Genomic DNA, 19,015 nt, shown 5'->3' on the forward strand with positions numbered 1-19,015 from the left:
CTGGATCAGGACATGGGGAAGGAAGATCCCCATGGCTCACTTGGGCTTATCTGGAAGAGAAACTGCATTTTCCATTCAGTCTGCATTGCAAACATTGTTTGTTTGTTTGGTTGTTTGTTTGTAGACTCTGAATCCTCATCAAGAGAGAAACTATGTTCATTCAGAAGGGCAAATTCTAAGCCATCTCTATCCGTTATGGTTATTTAGAAAAACTCTGACAATAGGTACAAAACCCATGAGGTAAATAAAGAACCATAATTATGACCCTTTTTTCTCTCATCATTGCTGTCATACTGACTTGTGACCATTATAATGCGGAGAGTTCACAGAGTAATACCAATTTTTTTTTGCCTGTAACTGAATATTTTAAAATATTTTTCTGTCACAGATGTTGAAATGGTTTTTATAACCTGAACAGTTGAAGCAAACATTTATTGGCTTGTAACTGATTATATTAAAATCTGTCACATGTACTTAAATAGATTTTATAGCCCTAACTTCACCAGAGAATGTATTTCAGCTAAATAAAACCATGCAAAAGTTACAGATCTGGTTGAAACTGGTCATCCAGACTTCCCCCAGAGTCAATAGTGAAAGATCAGTGAAGTGAAAGACACTCTTGGTAGAGAAATACCAATACCTTCTCTGGATGAGATCAGTTGTTATTTGCAAGTGCCTACTGACATTAAATTTAATAGCAATAATAGCAATAACAATGATAATAATAATAAGAATAATACCATCATTATTCACTGTGAGGGTGGTGAGGCCCTGGAACAGTTTCCCAGAATATCTGTGGCTGCCTCTGGATCCCTGGAAGTGTCCAAGGCCAGGATGGAGCAGCCTGGGATATTGGAAGGTGTCCCTGCCCATGGTAGGGGTGGCACAAGATGATCTTTATGGTCCCATCCAACCCAAACCTTTCTGGGATTACAGAGAGCCCAGAGAGGTGACTTAAATAAGCCACCTAATTTGAGGCGGCTAAATTTGGTTGATTTTAATCCTACCCTCACAGACATTCTAAGAAATACAAGAAACCTGTAATAAAGAATGAACTGGAACATATGGTCTCAAATCTTGAGTTAAGGCTTTCAACTGTGTTACATTCCCCTTGCTTCCATTACTGCCAAAACTGAAATTCCTCAGAGCATGCAGTGGTCATGAAGCTGGCTTGCTATTTAAAACAAAACAAAGTATTTTAGCTGTCCAACTTTAATATTATTTTCCCAAAGGTTTTTAATTACCATTTCCTTCCTGTAGAAACATGACCAGAACAATGATATTATTAGCATTTGGATGATCTGAGTTTGACTGTGAAAGTCACATCACACTGACCTGGACAACACATGAACATGAGTTTCCCCTCTTTTGGTGCAGAAAATTGTAGGTACCTGTAAGGCTTTTCTGTAAGGCAGTAGTGTGTTCTCTGAAGCACTCTGTGGATTCTAAAAGAATAATTTTTCCCAGATGCTGAAAAGGATGTCGGGGCAGTGGGGCGAGTAAAAGTATAAGTATTGCAAAAGCACCCACAATGCCACAAAAATAAGACAAATACTTAAACTCTTCTGTTTTCTCTCCGAAGTCTTCACTTACCCCAAAAACTATAATAGCTTTTCAAGTTATTTAATTATTAATTAATGAAGTTTCAAGCTTCAGTTATACAACTCAATACTGAATTTTTTTCTTAATAGTTTTCCTTCAGATAAGCAACATCTCTGCCTGCCTGGCAAAAAGGAAGAACATCCAGTTTTTACCCCAAATTTTTTTGTCCATTTTCAATTCTTATCAAAAGTACTTTCAGCCCCCTCTTTGTCAGAGATGATTTGTTTAATTCACCAGACTTGCTACTGAGATGCAGCTTGAAGGTGGTCAGAGGCTGAAAGGACAGAGATTACATGTCAGAGAGTGGGGATTGGATGGGGAAACTGTTCTTTGTAAACCACAGACCACTGGCAGCCTTGGAGGAGATGGACAAAGGGATTAAGTATGGATTTCTATGATGATGAAGACTATGGAGTAGATCACCAAAGCAGAGGAGACTCAGGTACCAAGGGAAGAATATTCTGTTAGGAGTAGCACAGGCACAGCCTTTATGACCAAGTGAATTTCTGTATTAGTCTGTGGCTAACTTTGGTCTGCCAGCTCTGCTGTGAGTGCTGACCTTTGACAAAACATTGATAATAAAACCCAGGAGAATGATGTTATCTTAAATTGTGGCACCCAGCTGCTAAATTAATGTATGCTGAAACTCTGGGGTTTGCAAAGCCCATTGAAGCCAGTGGAAAGATTCCCTTTGACCTCAGTGAATCATTCCCAAGTGGAAATGCAGCTCCAGTTCCAGTGTCTGGTCTCATCTCCATGCAGACTCATTTTGGGAGAGACCCCATATCAGCCATGGCCATTGCTGGGTGATAAAGCTATTGCTGATAAGGCCAAACGTTGTACCCTGGAGTGAGGAGGGGATCTCCAATCCCATCAGTCACCTGCATCTCACCTAATCCCGCTCTGGCCTCTTGTACTCAATGGGGAGAAATCAGCATTTCATCTGCAACTCATCACTCTAAAATGGACATCTAAAATAGGTCAGATGACTCACATCTAAATTCCTGCTTCTTCCCATCAACAATAAAGGGAATAAAGCCTGAAGTAATTTTCTCAAATTCAAACATGTGGTTGGAAGCATATTAGTCTAAGTATCTTCATTAGACTGGCTTTAAAAAGGTTGTCTTTTATAGCTGATTGCTAAATCCAACAGCAAAAGTCAACACAAGATCCTAATGGAGACAGGTTCAGAGGAACCCAGTTGGTTTTGAGTTGTCTTGCATGAACTACAGAGCTTTGTCTCAATAGGATTTTATATTACCAACTAAAAATATTCCAGTGACAAGACAGACTTTGATGTACCCTGCCCTGGTTACATGTTCTGGATCACAGGCCCAAGATGGTATTATGCATTTTATAAATATAATAACAATAAATGGACAAGAGGCTTCATGTTATTGCCACTAATGAGTTCTCAGAAAGCTCTCATCCTACTGGTGAACAGAACAGGGAGAAATTCAGCACCAACTTCCAACCTAAATGGACATGGCTACAGCAGTCCAGACTCCCATTATGCTTAGTGGAAAATGACTCAACACAGGCAATAGAAACAGGAAATCACTTGTCTAAGTAGAGGAATCTAATTTAAGACAGACTTGGACTCCACATTTTTGGCTGTAGAAAATCCCTCTCCAAATCAAGAACTTGGCCACCAAGCTCCAGTGTAGTCATGACACAAAAAAAAGCCATCTAAAATAAGGTAATTGCTGATGAATCTCATCCACTGGAAACTGCCCATGTGGTTGCCCAGCAACAGCATCCTTACCTGGTTCTTATCCTGACAGGATACAGAGCGATGAGCTGGCTTATGTCCTGAGCCACTAGAACTGCTGTGTCAGGAGAGAATCAATGAACACAGAATTGTTTAGGGTAGAAAAAACCTCTAAGATCATTGAATGCAATCATTAACCCAGCACTGCCCAGCCTGTCACTAAACCATGTCCCCACATGCCACAGCTACATGTTTTTTAAATTCCTCCAGGGATGGTGACTCTTCACTGTCCTGGGGAGCCTGTTCCAATAACTGATAACTCACTTAATAATTTTTTTTTCTAATATCCAATCTAAACTTCCCCTAGTGCAACTTGATGCCATTTCTTCTTGTCCTATCACTTGTTCCCTGGAAGTAGAGCCCAACTCCCATCTATCTAGCTGCCCCCTCCTGTCAGAGACTTGTAGAAAGTGAGAAAGTCCCCCCTGAGCCTCCTTTTCCCCAGCCTGAACCTCTTTCTCAGCTCCCTCAGCTGCTCCTCATCAGACCTGTTCTCCAGCCCCAGCTCCATTGTCCTTCCTCAGACATGCACCAACACCTCATCCTAAGATTAGAAACAGAATAAAATAAGCTTTGAACTAGTAATTTAATTTTCAAGTGAAGTTTCTCTATATATATTTAGTGTTTAAAACAACACTTTTCTAAATGGGCAGGAGAGGTTTTATACTTGTGGGTATGTTCACTCTAAGAATGAAAACATACTTTGAAACTTAGACATTTGCCATGAAATGGAAATGCTGAGTTTCAGATAGCTCAAGAAAATTCAGTAATGCCCTGTAAAGTGTTCAAAATCTTTAGCACAACCAAACCCATAAAGTGACTCCACAAGAGGACATGTAAACACCACTGCCAGTCTTTGTTGTGCCAGCCTGATCCCCTTCCACCAGATGTTTCTGGGATGACAGTCCAGACAAATTACCTCAAACATAACAGACCTCTTGAGTATTTGAAAAAACTCTATTCAGAATCACAGCTTCTAACTTGGCACTTACCTCAAAATATTTCTGACTGTCAGCAGTTATTAAAAACAAGAATAACAATGGTTATTGCCATAATAGCTGTATTTTGAAATCTCAGAGAACTTTGTGAACTTAGCAGACATATCTGAGATGTATGGATTCATAGCATCTATCAGGGAATGCCAACCTGTTTGGGCAAGATCTGGATTCCTGTTTTTTAAATATTCCATAAAGAAATACTGATAAGGAGTGAATGCAGACAAAGAATGAGATTTCTGATGGTAGGAACACCTGCCACTATCCCAGGCTGCTCCAAGCACTGTACAATCTGGCCTGGAACATTTCCAGGGATGGGGCAGCCACAGCTCCTCTGGGCAACCCGTGCCAGGGCCTCACCCCCCTCACCAGGAAAATATAAATATAATGCCATTACACTGCTCAGTCACCCTGGTAATGATCCTACTTTAATGAGAAATCCATACCACTCGGTGAATGTCTCAATCACTTCCAATGTCCTGTGTAACTGCCACTTATGCAAGGCAAAATTACAGGAAAGAAACCAATGTTTTGCAGGTGCTAAAAGTGCAAAAAGTACCTAAAGATGGAATAATCTAATCTGGAAGGAAAATACAAAAATAAGCTAGGAGGGACCTGACATGTTTAGCTGAGGAAAAGGTTCCAAACACAAAAAAAACTTCGGCTTCTCCTTTCCCATAATTTTTCATCATTTTCAATCATGTCAGCATGAATAATATTGTTGATTTCTGCTGGGATTTAGAAGCAGCTGCAGAATACAAAACAAAGTTGAAAATCGGTTGAAAGACCATTCATCTATTTTGCTTTTAGCTGAAAGACTCCTCACAGCTGCAGACAAGTAACCACACTGACTACAATTCCATAAACTACATCTGATCACCATATAGTTCAGTTTGGGGAGGACTTTTTAAGAAATCTTTTGAAACACACAAACAAAAAGTTACTTGCATGTTATAGCAAACATCTTTCTAGATGGCATCATGAGTGTCAGAGGTTCTCATCTGATTTTGTACAGGCATTAATTTTCTCTGCTCATTCCTTCTGTTTATTCCTGTTCTGGGAAATCAGCCCTGGCCCATGCTACCTCCTAAACTGTACCTGGAAATTTTGTTTGCCTGGATCCAAGTCAGAGTCACCTGGCTATGGAAGGTGTCCTAATCACCCAGTTTGGGAGGGGAACAGGAATTCACAATAGGGCATGACAAGATCACACCAAAAGGCCTCCAACCTGCAGAAAAGCCCTGCAACACAAAATCAGAGTCATAAATGGTTGGGTTGAAGAGACTTGAAAGCTCATCTTGTTTCAGCTCCTGCCATGGACAGGGAAACCTTCCACTATCCCAGGTTGCTCCAAGCCCCATCCAACCTGGCCTTGAACGCTTCCAGGGATGTGGCAGCCACAGCTTCTTTGGGCATCCAGTGCCAGAGCCTCACAACTGTCAGAGGGAAGAATTTAATGCAAAAACCATGTAAAAAAACAGCTAAACAATCAATTAACATCCAGTTAAAAGTAAATAGAACATCCTCTGTTTTGACTATGGCACCTTTGCCTTGCTCTAAGGAAAAAAAAATATCATGTTTGCAGGTTGGTCTCAAACCTTGTGCCTAGGAAGCACCTTTTCCACCAACTAATGATGTTATTTTATCTTATCTGGTGTGGATGTGTTATTTTAAGTTAAGTCCATTAGGAATACAGAAAAACTAAAAAGAGAATTTTATTGTTATTCACATTCAGACAACTGAATTAAGCTTGCAGCCAATATTATCAATGCAGTCTAGAGACAGATTAGCTGGTCAAATGGAGCAGGCAGACTGCATTGTCTGAATAAAAACCTCACACGCTCCACTGAAGAAAACTTCACCTAGATAGTGAATCATTAAATTCCTGCCACTAAGCAAACACCCTTCCCTTCACCTGTGGGTTACCCAGCAACTGGCAATACACTTATTTTTATTATTAACCTTGTCAATCCAGAGGCACTTGCTTTCCCAAAGAGCTGACCTTTTCCTATATATTATTCCTGACAAACAATGGATCATTACCCTCTGTTACTGTCAGTATTTTAATGTTCAGTTTTCAAATTATTATAGAAGGCAGAGGCACTAACACCCTCTGTTAAGATTTCCTCACTGTCCACAATGAGGTCTTGCTATGCTGGAACTTTCAAGCTGAAATTTCCCTTGCCACATTTGTTTCTCTCTCAAATGGCAACAGATTCCATAACTCAGTTTTGGGCTAACTTTGTTCAGATCAGTGTGGCCTCATAAAAACCAGTCATTTTTTATTCAGAAGTTCTCTGTCTTTCACATCAGAAAGGCACAAGAGAACTCCCCCATCCCTGGAGCTGTTCAAGGCCAGGATGGAGGGGACTTGGAACCTGGTCTAGTGGAAAGTGTCCCTGTCCATGGCAGTGGAGTTGGAGTCAATGACCTTTAAAAGGTGCTTCCATCTTAAACTATTCCATGACTCTATGAAGACAAAAAGAGCAAAATCAGTAGGATGGACCATGCCCAATTTGCCAGAGAAAAAACTCAGTATTTCCAGGTTTTCCTGAGTTCTACCTCAGATATATTTGTCTCCAGATTAAAGGAAATGCTGGGTATGGCAATAAATCAAACCTTGCTTCCAACACTGAGAGCTGAAAACATATAAGAGCTCTGCTCTGTTCTCTTATAGCAAAGTGAAGAGCTTGAAACACTCTGCAAACAATAGGGATTTTCACAAACCTGCAGAAAAAACAGGAATTGAAATCAAACTTCCTGACTCCTGTGCCCTAAGCTTAAGACTGATTTTTTTTCCTAGTCTGGCAGTTTCCACAAGTTCAAGGTGAACTTAGTGATAAGGAGATCTTCTTGGGGCTATTGGAAAGAAGAGTGTGCTGGGATTTTGTGTGACTCTCAATCCTCAGCTGCCTCTCTCTGTGGGCATTTGGTGTGAGAAGGCTCTGTGCCTAAGTGCTGCTAAGCTCTTTGTCCTCACTGACGTGTTTTCTTCTCTTCCCTCTGGAGCAGACTTCAGTGGAGCTGTTTTCAAAAAGGGACAAAAAAAAAAAAAAAAGAGTCAATGGCAGAGTGAGAAAGAGAAAAACAAACCAGCAGGTTTTACAGTAAAAGAATCCATTTAGTTACTAAGCCTTGATTTGTTACTGCAACATCTGGGCTGAGCAATCCTTCTGGAGATGTTTGCCTCTTTATATTAGCTGATATTGATCAATAACTTCATTTTCAAATTATCCAGACCCTTTCCTATGCTTTTCCAGCTGGATTTGTATTCAGCTACCCTTTCTCTTATTGCCAGACCAAATGCACTTACACTATGCACCTACACAATGAAAGTTTCCCAGGAACAATTCTCTGACTCCCCCTGGTCTAAAAGTGACGTTATCTTTTAGCCCTCAACTTTCAGGCCTTTTGTTTGATATTTCCTGCTTGACTTTTTGTTATGTGCCCTGGCTTGTAAAGTGAAGAATACTGATGTAAGACCTTACAAAATTACTGGCACAGGCCCTTCCAACCTACAGGATTAAATGCAAGAGGATAAAAACCACTTGCAGTGACTACACTCTCAAGTTACACTTTTTAGGTCAATATCTTATGTTAGTTGAAGTAAAACTCTGTGCCACCATTCTGGCCATAAAAATGTCAAAAATCCACACTTCAAATAATCACAATTTATTTGAGTTGCTTCAATTTCTCATAGTATCTAATATTTCGCATAATCACAGAATGGTATGGATTGGAAGAAACCTTAAGTGTTATCTCATTCCAGCCCCTGCCATGGGCAGGGAAACCTTCCACTATCCTAGGTTGCTCCAAGTCCTGTCCAGCCTGGTCTGGAACACTTCCAGGGATTCAGGGACAGCCACAGCTTCTCTGGGAAACCTCTGCCAGGACCTCACCACCATTAGAGGGAAGATTTTTTTTTCTAATACTCATTCTAAATCCACCCTCTTTCATCTTAAAGCCATTTTACCCCATCCTATTCCTTACAAGATACTTTCCAAAACTTTTTTCATGCTGGAGCATGGGCACAAGCTCAGTTGCAAGCAGGTTCAGATCACTCCACTGTAAACTGAATTTGCAAAGTGTAGTTTTGTGCAAAGGGCTTGTAATGAAGAAGATGAAGCTCAGGTTGACAGATTCATTCCTCAGCCATTTCATGGTCACTTTGTTCACTGCATGATGGCATCATGAAGTAGTAGGCTGAGAGTAATAGTCTGTTCCATTAAGAAAAAGAGTAGAAAGAGCCACTTTTGAAGAAAAAGCTTGGATTGACATATTTGTAAAGTTTTTGCAGATTTTTGCAGGTTTTCTAGTGATGCAGATATCTTTCAGAGGAGATTATTTTAAAGTTAGGGCTTTTAAAAAAGAGAAATAACCAGTATTTCCAGCTTCTTCCCTTGCAGAGCCTGTGGCTGCAGAGCCATCTTGTGGGGGAGACTCAGTTCTGCCAGGAGGAGACCTTTTTACTTTGGTTTTTTCACATGTTGTGGCTTGCTCGGGCAGCAAAAGTCTGCCTAAGACATGCTGCTCACCCCAGCATCTGTTTCACTCACCTTGGAGCATCAGCAAGTCTTCTCACTCTGTAGAGATTCCCAAATTCCCTCAGAGCTGAAACACAGAAGCCAGTATTCCTCTCATCCGTTCCTAATTTAATACTCCTAGTTAGGAGCATTTTGGAAATGCTCCTCCCTTGAGGCTTCATCAGTTCTATTTGAAGATAAAAAGATGCTACCTAAATTTCACAAACTGAACAAGTGTTCCTACAAATGGTGCAGCTCCATATACAAGAAGTGCAAGGGTCTGAAATAAAGGCAGATAATTGGTTCAATGATTTTTATTGGGGGAAGAAGACAGGGAATAGGGAAAATTCCTCTCATTGGAGTGGTGAAACATTCCACCCTCTTCTGGAGACACCACTACAGAGTGCTGAGTCTGGAAAATGGAAACTGGGAATCCTCTAGCAGTGCAGAATGTGGGATCACAGCTGGGGATGGGGATAAAATTCTGTCAGGAACAGGGTGCTGAGAGCTGGGGGGATCCCTGGGATGGCAGGACAAGGAGCTACTGGAGAGGCCACAGAGATGATGAAGCCTCTGGAGCATCTCTCATGAGGAGAGACTGCAAGATCTGGGCCTGGTTAGTCTGTGGAGAGAAGATTGACAGGGGATCACAACAATCTGTGTAAGTATCTCCAAGCCAGGTGCCAGGAGGATGGTGCCAGGCTTTTTACAGTGGTGCCCAGCACCAGGACAGGGAGAAGTGTCTGTAAAATTAGACACAAGTTCCATCTAGATATGAGGAAGAGCTTCTTTATTTGAGGAGAGCTCTGTCTTTCTGTGACAGGGCACTGAGGCAGGCTGCCCGGGGATTTTGTGGATTGTCCCTCTCTGGAGATATTCCAAACCCACCTGGACACATTCCTGTGTCAGCTGCTCCAGGTGACCCTGCCTTGTCAGGGGGTTTGGACTGGATGATCTCCAAAAGTCCCTTCCAGCCCCAAGTCACAAAATTACAGAAAGTATTTTGTTGGAAGGGACCTCATAGACCATCTCATTCCAACCACCGTGTCATGGGCAGGGACACCTTGAATGTATATAAATTTATAGATATATACAAAGACCTACATCTCTACAATGTAAATATGTCTGCACACACGTTCATATATCATATATTTTCTACTTTCAGCCCGAACAGCCAAGGAGAACAGGATGAAACCTAAGCCGCTGTCTTATGTTCCAATGAATTTTGTGATCTCTGCCTGCAATTATGTTGTGATTCTTTCTGTACCCAGCAAGGGAGTCCCTTATTGTTGTCACAATTCCGATCTTAAGAGTACGATCGGTATTAGCTGAGATCTAATTTTACAGGAAAAGTAACAACTGATCAAAATTGCTTAAACCGGGAATAGGTTTCACGGAACATTCGAATAATTCTGCCCAGGGCTGGGGGCTCCCTGGCGCAGGTGGGTGAATAAACGGGGTTTTTAAACCACTTACGAGCACGTTGAAAACTGAATTCTAACGCGTATTTCAAAGTCCCGGGTCCCAGCCCACACATTCCTGAGGCCGCGCCCCCGCCTCCCCCCGAAGCCGGCAGGCACCGCCCCCTGCGCAGGCGCGCCCGGCCGCTGGTTCGAGTCCCGCGGCGCTGCGGCCCGGAGATGCCGACGGAGCCGGGAGTGGCGGAGGCGGGCGGGGAGGAGATCCCGCCGCCGGCCGCGGACAGCGGTAGGTGCTGCTGGCCTGGGCACTGACCCAGCGCGGCTCCCGCGGCAGCGGCGGTGCCCGAGGGACCGCGGAAAGTGGGGACGGCGGGAACGGGGGGCAATTGGCGGGCCCGCCGGGGCGTGCACATGCGCACTGGGCATGCGTGGGGATTATGGTGGACGCGGTGCCGTCCGGTGTTTCGGGGTTTTGTATTTTGGGGAATTGCGATATTTGTGTCTGTTTCTCCTCGCAGAGCCCGAGGTGTTTGAGATTGTGCTGCCAATCACTATCTTGGTGCTGAGCGATGAGGATTTTCTCCAGGATGATGATAACGACCAGGAAGCGTCCATTCCCGAAGCGGAGCAGGAGTTTAAATTAAACAACATTTGCCTAAAAAACGAAGTGGAGCCTTCAAATGACAGCAGCAGTGTAGGCAACTGGGATGCAAACAAGACTGTTTCAAATGAAGATAATTGTATTGAGTACTCTGAGGAGAAATGGCTTGCTGAGAGTGTGTGTAACACATCAGCATTATCTTTAAGTGATGTCCATGATGCAGATACGGATAAATGTGGTCCAGGTTGCATCTTACCTACATCATCTTGCAAAACAGAGCTTCCAGAGATAGTGAAATACAGTGACGGAGAAGATTGTGCTGATAATGACGGCTTTCAGAAGATTCCTGCTCTCCTCTCCTCTGCTGACAGTGACAGAGCTGACACTTTGGAGACATTGCAAGTGGTACCCAAACATGAAGAAGAACCTGTCAGCATTGCAAGTGTTCTTTTGGATGACTGTCCACAGACACAAGCAGAACTCCACAAGGAATTTGAGATAATTGTTAAAATGGAAGGTAATATATACATAAGATTATTGCAAGAGTTTAAAAAATACAATAAACCTCAAGTTTTTGAATTAAAAAATTATATAGAAAAGCTAAGAAACCAATTTCTTTTAGAGTAAGCATTTTGAATTAGATTCATAAATGAAACAGAAGGAAAATATTGCCTGGAGTATGCTCAGTTCTTTCACAGACTCCTGTGAAAAGCAGTGAAACTGCAAAATTTTGTCATTCTTCTCCAATGAGAACAAGGGTGTCCTTTCATCAGGGAAATGTTCCCAAAATAAAAATGCAAAAAAAGCCTGGTATTTGTGAGAATAGAGCATTAGAAAAGCTTGGTGTTAGTACTTTGATAGAAATTCTGCCATGAAGGTGTTCTGGATGTCGTGTTGCCTTGTTAAATTCAGAGTCTTGAGTAAAAATAGAAAGTAGGAGAGAAGGTGGCTTCTAACAAGGAGCAACATTTCAGTGTTGGGGGCAGAGGGGAGCATGGAGAGAGGCATTAGGGACAAAATGGAGAGAGGGAAATAATAAGGAAACAGAAGGTATGAAGAACAAGCAACTCATTAGGCAATTTGGGATTATTACTATGAATTAATAATGAATATTTGTGATTGTATGAAATGTGACTTTTTATGTCTCCTTGTAGATTCTGATTCCTCAAAGAATGGAGATGATGAAATTGATTACAGGGAAATAAGCAAATTTGAAGATGAAGCTGTAAGTTCTCTTTTGGAACATGGTGTGAAAGAAGAAGAGAAGTTTACCTACAATTGTCCTGATCCATTTCCTACTGAATGTTCTACTTTTAAGGAAAATCTAGAAGATGTAGGGAAACCTGACATGAATGCTTCTACTTCTGCTGAACCAAATACTACTGGAGAGCATATTTACAAGATGTTAACACCATTCCCTAAGAAAAGATACCAGCAACAAAAAGTTGTTTCTTCTCTTGCAAGCTCAGAAGAGTTGCAGAGCCAGCAAGAAGGTTTAAAGTGGCTGAATGATGGTGTGACCATCACACCTCTTCCTAAAACATCTTGTGTTGCAAAGGAGAATGAAAGATCGAGTTTCAAGTGCAGGTTTTGTAGTTCTGTGTTTAAATGCAGTGCACACATGAAGAAACATATTTATTCAGCACATAAAGATAAGAAAATACATAAATGCTGCTTTTGTAAAAAAACTTTTTTCTTTTCTTTCAATCTTAAGAATCACCTTAAATTTCATAAGAAGATTGCTAGGTTGCAAAAGGCAAGAAAAAAGAGAATAAATGCAAGGAAAGGGAGGCAGAAAGGATCTGAAGGAAAATCTGAGACCAAGAAAAAAGAAAGTAAATACAAGAAATTTTTCATTAAGATTGAAAGGGACTTTACACCTCTGGATGTGCCAGTTAGCTTTTCCTGCAGAATTTGTTTCTTTGTTTCATCCAGTCCTAGGAGTTTCATTCATCACATGAAGGGACACAAGGAGAGACCCCCTTACCAGTGCCCTCAGTGTGATTACTCCTGCAGCAGCTTGTCCTACCTGTTAAATCACATGTACTGGCATGCTGGCTACAAGCTCTACCAGTGCAGGTTCTGCACCTTCTTTTCATTGTATTTTGCAAGCATGGTGAGGCACAGCCACATCCACACAGGGGATAAACCATATTGCTGTGAGCTCTGCCAGGTAGCATTCACCAGCACCTCAGGCTTGGAGAGACACAGGAGGACACACGCAGAGACAGAAACGTGCCAAGCACAGCAACCCAACTGCGTGAGTGGGAGAAAGAGAACTGAAAAGCTTCCAAAGAATTACACATGTGATGAATGTAACCTGGTGTTCTACACCAAAGGACATCTCCGCTTTCACAAGAAATTTCATGAACAGTTAAAGGCCAATGGTTACACAAATCAGAGCAATAAATACTGTACAAGCACAGTAGGCAAAGCTGATGGTGATTCTCAGGGCCATGTTTCTCACTCTGTTTTTGGTAGAGAAAATGATTGTCTGGCTGGGGGAATCCTGGCTTCAGAAGTGGAGTTTGAGCAAGAAGGTGATGTGTGGGACAATAAGAAAATATGTCCTGGAAAGAAATTCCTTGGAAACAGCCAAGGAAGCAGCAGGTTGGCTGTTGCTGGAAACAGATCAGATGTTCCTCAGACCTCTTACCAAATGGACACCATCACTTACAAAGAGGAGCCTTTCTTCAAATCAGAGACCTCTCATTCACAAGTGCAAGATAATGCTTCATTTCATAACTTTGTGGAAAAGTTGGAGGATACATATCCTTCTAATTTCAATACATTCCAAACATACAGATGCCAGCACTGCAGTTATGCTACTGCTGTTCCTAAGAACTTCAGGCTGCACCTAAAGATACATACGGATGAGAGACCATTCGTGTGTAAGGAGTGCAATGAGAAATTTAAAACATCAAACCATTTGCAGAAACACAGCCTTCTTCATGTGAAAAATGGAGAGGAGTTTGGAAGTTGCCTCTTTGTAGAGAGGTGTTTAGAGAAACTTGAATTGCATCGTGAAATCCAGAGAGGCACATACCCAGAAAGGGATTTTGATTCCTGCAAAGGCTCAAACAGCTCCTTGCTTGGGTCAGAAGTTTGGGGAGTTCAGCAAGGTGTTCAGAGGGGCACAGCAAATGATGTGCAAGCACAAAGTCAGCCATTACTATATCAGTGTTCAGAGTGCAGCTATGCTACTGCCATTTTAAGCAACCTTGAGCTCCACATCAGAACTCACACGGGTGAGAAGCCCTACAGCTGCCCCGTCTGTCAGAAGAAGTTCCGTACTTCCAGTCACCTGAAGAGGCACAGACTCACACATTTGAACGTGGGGCATTTCAAGTGCATGAGCTGTGACTACTCCACCAACAAATGGCTGTCCCTGAAGCAGCACCTGGCTTCTCACAATGGGGAGGGAACCTCCTCTCCTGGCTGCTTCTACGAGCACGAGGAGCTGCCTGTCAAGACTTACAGGTGTGAGGAGTGTGGCTATTGCACAACCCACAGCGGGAACCTGAAGCTGCACCTGAGGATCCACACGGGGGAGAAGCCGTTCCAGTGCGGGCAGTGCTCGCTGGCCTTCCGCACCTCCAGCCACCTCAAGCGCCACTGGCTGACCCACCTCAAGCTGCACTGCAGGAGGTGCAGGTACTCCACCGTGGATAAACAGGCTTTCCAAAAGCACATAAAAACGCACAAAAAGAAGCACAGGTGTGCAAAGTGTAATGTGGTGCTGCCCACCAAAAAACTGCTGGAAAAGCATAAGCAGCAGCACGACGCTGGAATGTGAGGTTGAGAATTGGAAGTTGGTGCTTGGTTTTGGGCAGGTTTGCATGTCCTGAGTTTTTCATGGTTTTATGTTCCTTTGCTGTCCCAGAGCAATGGTTGGTAATGGATGCATGCAGCATTTTGGTTGGGAGAGTGACACTTGGGGTCCTGGTTTGCTGCAGGTGTTTCTGGGAACATCAGTTCTAGCACAGGCTGTGCTGAAGATCTTGGAGACACTTTTTCATCCCTGAGTAACTGCTTCAGTAGAGGTCAGTTATTTTGGCCAGTGTTCATCTGTGTTTAAGCAGTTATTCTGCACCACTTATTTTCTTGTTGAAATTTAATAAGAAAAAAAATCTCTTTTCTAACTGAAATAATGTGTAACAGGAGGGAAGGAAGGGCATGTTATATTTTGTAGTAATAACTTTTCATATAAAAATTTTCAGTGCATCTGGAGGCTAAATGCTACCTCCCATCTGCTGAAAGTTGCCTCCTTTACTCCCAGGTGCTTTTTGCAATACTTGTAAGAGGAAAAAAAATGGTATCTCACCAAATTACAGAAACAAAATATGCATGTCATCACTGGGTACTTGTGACATTGAAATGTTAAACATGTGTCTGTATATATAAGATATTCATTAAGCTGTTACCTTGTCTGTAGTTTTGATAATTTTTTGAGTAGTCTGACAGAAATGGTAATGTCCAGAAACATCTATTTTATGATACTGGGAATCTTTAAATCTTCAATTTTATGTGAATGTCTAATGTTAATGTAGTACATTAAGTACAATGCCTTACCTTTTCTCAGGTTGGTAGTTACTGTGTTGTTTGTTAAAATAGATGAAACACTTTTCAAATAACTTCTGTTAATAATAATTGTGAATGCTGTTTAGTTACATTGAAGTCCTTCACAGTGTCTGAAATTAAAATTAGTTTAAGAACTTTACTCTTAGTCTAAAATATTGTGTGTAAGAACCATTGTACTATGCAGCAGTTGGTGCAGGGTATGGTGAAGCCAGATGGATGCTGCTTCCAATTTATATTCAAGTCTAGACAAATCTTTCTTCTTTTTGGAGTTATGCAGTGCTAGGAACTCTTTGAGTGTGGTTACTGGTTTTAATAACTGTGTTATCCCCTTGTGTGAGGAAAGGTAACAGCAAAGGCCTGGTGCAAACTGTCCCAATGCTACAGCTCAGTTCATGGAGCAGCAGAACAAACCTGTGGTTTAATTTAGAGAATGCAAATGTGGAACTCTACTTTTTTCTTCTGCTTCTGGATGTGTGTCCTTCTGTAGAAATACAGATTATGTCTTGTAGAGGCTTTCTGCTAACATTGGAGACAGGTTGGGAAGGGCTGCCCAGAGAGGTAGTGAGTTCTCCTCTTTTCAGATATTTAAAAGCCATCTGGATTCAATCCTGGACAACCAGCTCTGGGTGGCCCTGCCTGAGCAGGAGCTTGTCTGCCAGAGCCCTGCAACCATTTTGTGATTTGGGGGACAATTTTCCAATAATGGGTTGAAACTCATGGACACATGAATGTATTTAAGGCCAGATCAGCAGAGATATTCAAGTGATCCAGTTCTTTGCAGCTTCAGTGAAGTCAGACAAGTGTCTGTGCCTGAACCATGGTGGTTACAGATGAGTGATTCAGACCTTGGAGCCACCTAATCCAGTTGTGAGAAAGAAGAATGTTATCCTGTGTGAAGAAAGAAAAACATTCCTGGGAAATACAAATGGTTACTCGAGCATGGAGGCATTTTTACCTGTTACATTACAATTCTGGTCTGATTTGAAAAGAACAGGTACAAAGAGAAAACAAAAATACTGAAGGGATTGTAAGCCTTTATATTAGATGAGACTAGAAAGGCTAAATCTGACAGAGCACTGTGGTTTAAAAGCATGGTGTACACCAGTGATGAAAACAGCCTGGTTTAGGGGGATAAATTATCTGCAGTAAATTTTTGAAAGAGTTTGTAAATGTAAGTTTCTTCAAATTTTAAGTAAGAACAAGAAAGTACTTTCAGTTAGAGCTTGATTTTATAAGAATAATTATTCGTAGTCACTGCCTCTAATAAAAATAAGCAGTTCAATGACTCCTGATGTTGCTTTCTGTTCCTTATGCACTGCACTGGATTTTTGGGGTTTCAAAGGTATTCTCAGTCTGCTAAGTCAGTGAAATTTAAAGGTTGAGGCATATTCAGTTTCAAATAAGACATGGGCTGTTGTTGGAATTATTTTTTTTTGGTAGCTAGAACTGTAATATTTTTTATTCCTGCAGTTTAAACAAAAATCAAAGCCTTTCCTAAATCATAATATGAAGTTTCCTAATTAAACCTAAGAAGTTTCATAATTTTCTCCATGAACATATCCTGAATTTGGACAAAACAGGGAAGTGTAACAAGACAAATTGAGCAAAAAGCTGTCATTTCACCTGCTGTGCATCTGCTAATTAAATTATTACAAATTAAACTGGAGGTGATATAAATGAACAATAGTGGGTCAGACCTGTATGGTGTGGTGGTGCCTCCTCCTGTTTGGGCCATACTGTGGTCTCACAAGTGATTGTTAGGGCTTGGCCTTGACAAGCTGAGCTGAGCTCCTCTTGAGCTTGTCAAAACACTGTCTGCTCCCAGGAGCTTGTGTTGGCTAAGGAGCCCTCTGGGTTTTAAGAGCCTTTGTGAACTTATTTTTCTTACCTGAATAACCATTCATGTGGAACAACTTTTTTGTTTTTGAACTTTCAGAGAAAGTTACCAACCTGAATTGCAGCCAGGGCGGAAAATTGCTATGACCAAAGCCAAGTCTGTTGTGACTCTCTAAGCAGGGGTATTTTAGGCCCTCTGAGCTCTCCAGACTGCAGCAGGCTGAGACCAGCACTTCCCATTGAGTGGGGCCTCTGAGCTCCCAGGCTGGAGATACCTGGGGCACCACAGCTGAGGGACAGTGACAGGTCCTGAGCTGAGAGCCCCACTCCTTGACACTCAACCCTTCACCTGTTGAGAGTGACATGAGTACCTACCTATGAGCATTTCCCAAATTCAGGTATGTAGCTTATATACACTCCTTTGGGGTGTGTGTGTGTTAATATGAAAATGGACTATCAAGGTTGCTCTCTTGTAGAATCACAGAATAGTTTTGTATTGGCCCCTTAAAGATTATCTCGTTCCACTCCTTGCCGTGGGCAGGGACCCCTTCCACCATCCCAGGCTGCTCCAAGCCCTGTCCAACCTGGCCTTGGACACCACCAGCGATGGGGCAGCCACAGCTTCTCTGGGCATCCTGTGCCAGGGCCTCCTCACCCTCACAGCCAAGAATTTATTCCACACATAAACCTTAGGGCTTTTTCTTGAAATTAACAAAATACCTTGGGAACACTGGGGAGATGTGATTTCTTTCCGCTATCTCTTTTGCGTCCCCTGAGGCAATTTGAAGAGTTTAATGAACGCCCAGTTCCTCCTTTCGGCGCCGCCCCGGCCCCTCCGCCGTGCGCTCCTCCGGCCGCCAGGGGGCGCTAGCGCCGAGCGCCGCCTCAGGACACGCGGGGGGGCTGCGCATGCGTGGCCGGACCCGCTTCCCTGCAGGAGCAGCGGCCTCGCTTCCCTTGGAAAAGCCGCCGGACCCGCTTCCCGCTTTTCTGGCAGAGCAGCCGGCCCCGCTTCCCTCGCCCTCGGCACCCGCCGCCCCCGAGGGCGACCGTGCGCCGTCTCAGCCGGCCCCGCTGACATCAGTGGCGCTCCCGCCCCCTCTCCATTCTCTCGCTCTAGGGGTTCGTCCCCGCTTCCCTTCACCGCCAAGATGCCGCGGATTATGATTAAAGGCGGCGTGTGGCGGAACACCGAGGTAAGACTCGGCGGGGTTCGAGCCCCGTCCCCCCTCAGGGCCGGGCAGGTGGGGGGGGGGGGGAGCCCTCACTGGTGCGCAGGCGCGGGAGGGGGCGGGTGCCGTGTGCGCCTGCGCGGGGCTCCGGGGTTGGGGTATCCCGGGTCAGGGTCGGGGCTGCCGGAGCCGCTGTGCCGGGAGATCGGAGGGGTTGGGACTGCAGGAGAGAGGGCAGGGAAGGGTCTGGGGCACAGGTGTGATGAGGAACAGCTGAGGGAGCTGGAGGGGCTCAGCCTGGGGGGATTTTCTGTCTCTCCACAATTCCCTGACAGGAGGTTGCAGCCAGGTGTGGGTCTGGCTCTACTCCCAAGACACGAGGACATGGCCTCAAAGTGCACCAGTAGAGGTTTAGGTTGGACGTTAGGAAGAATTTTTTCGCAGGAAAGGAGAGAGGGCAGGGAAAGGTCTGTAGCACAGGTCTGATGAGGAACTGCGGAGGGAGCTGATGAT

General features: G+C 43.3%; 2 protein-coding genes across 2 annotated transcripts in view; both read left to right on the top strand.

Annotated features, from left to right (window-relative positions):
* Window positions 1-1,986: 1,986 nt before the first annotated feature.
* On the top strand, window positions 1,987-16,776 carry LOC102065056 (uncharacterized). The gene is made up of 4 exons (XM_074537702.1): window positions 1,987-2,044; window positions 10,407-10,598; window positions 10,831-11,430; window positions 12,068-16,776. The coding sequence occupies exons 1-4, from the start codon at window positions 1,987-1,989 to the stop codon at window positions 14,707-14,709; spliced, it is 3,492 nt and encodes a 1,163-aa protein (XP_074393803.1). The 3' UTR covers window positions 14,710-16,776.
* Window positions 16,777-18,223: 1,447 nt separating this feature from the next.
* Window positions 18,224-19,015, top strand: part of CDC5L (cell division cycle 5 like) — a 32,135-nt gene continuing 31,343 nt past the window's right edge. Inside the window, exon 1 of the mRNA XM_005490365.4 lies at window positions 18,224-18,526. Coding sequence (XP_005490422.3) covers window positions 18,482-18,526 — 45 coding nt within the window. The 5' untranslated portion in view covers window positions 18,224-18,481. The remainder of the gene's footprint in view (window positions 18,527-19,015) is intronic.

This window comes from Zonotrichia albicollis, chromosome 3 (genome assembly GCF_047830755.1).
Source record: "Zonotrichia albicollis isolate bZonAlb1 chromosome 3, bZonAlb1.hap1, whole genome shotgun sequence".
Classification (NCBI taxonomy): domain Eukaryota; kingdom Metazoa; phylum Chordata; class Aves; order Passeriformes; family Passerellidae; genus Zonotrichia; species Zonotrichia albicollis.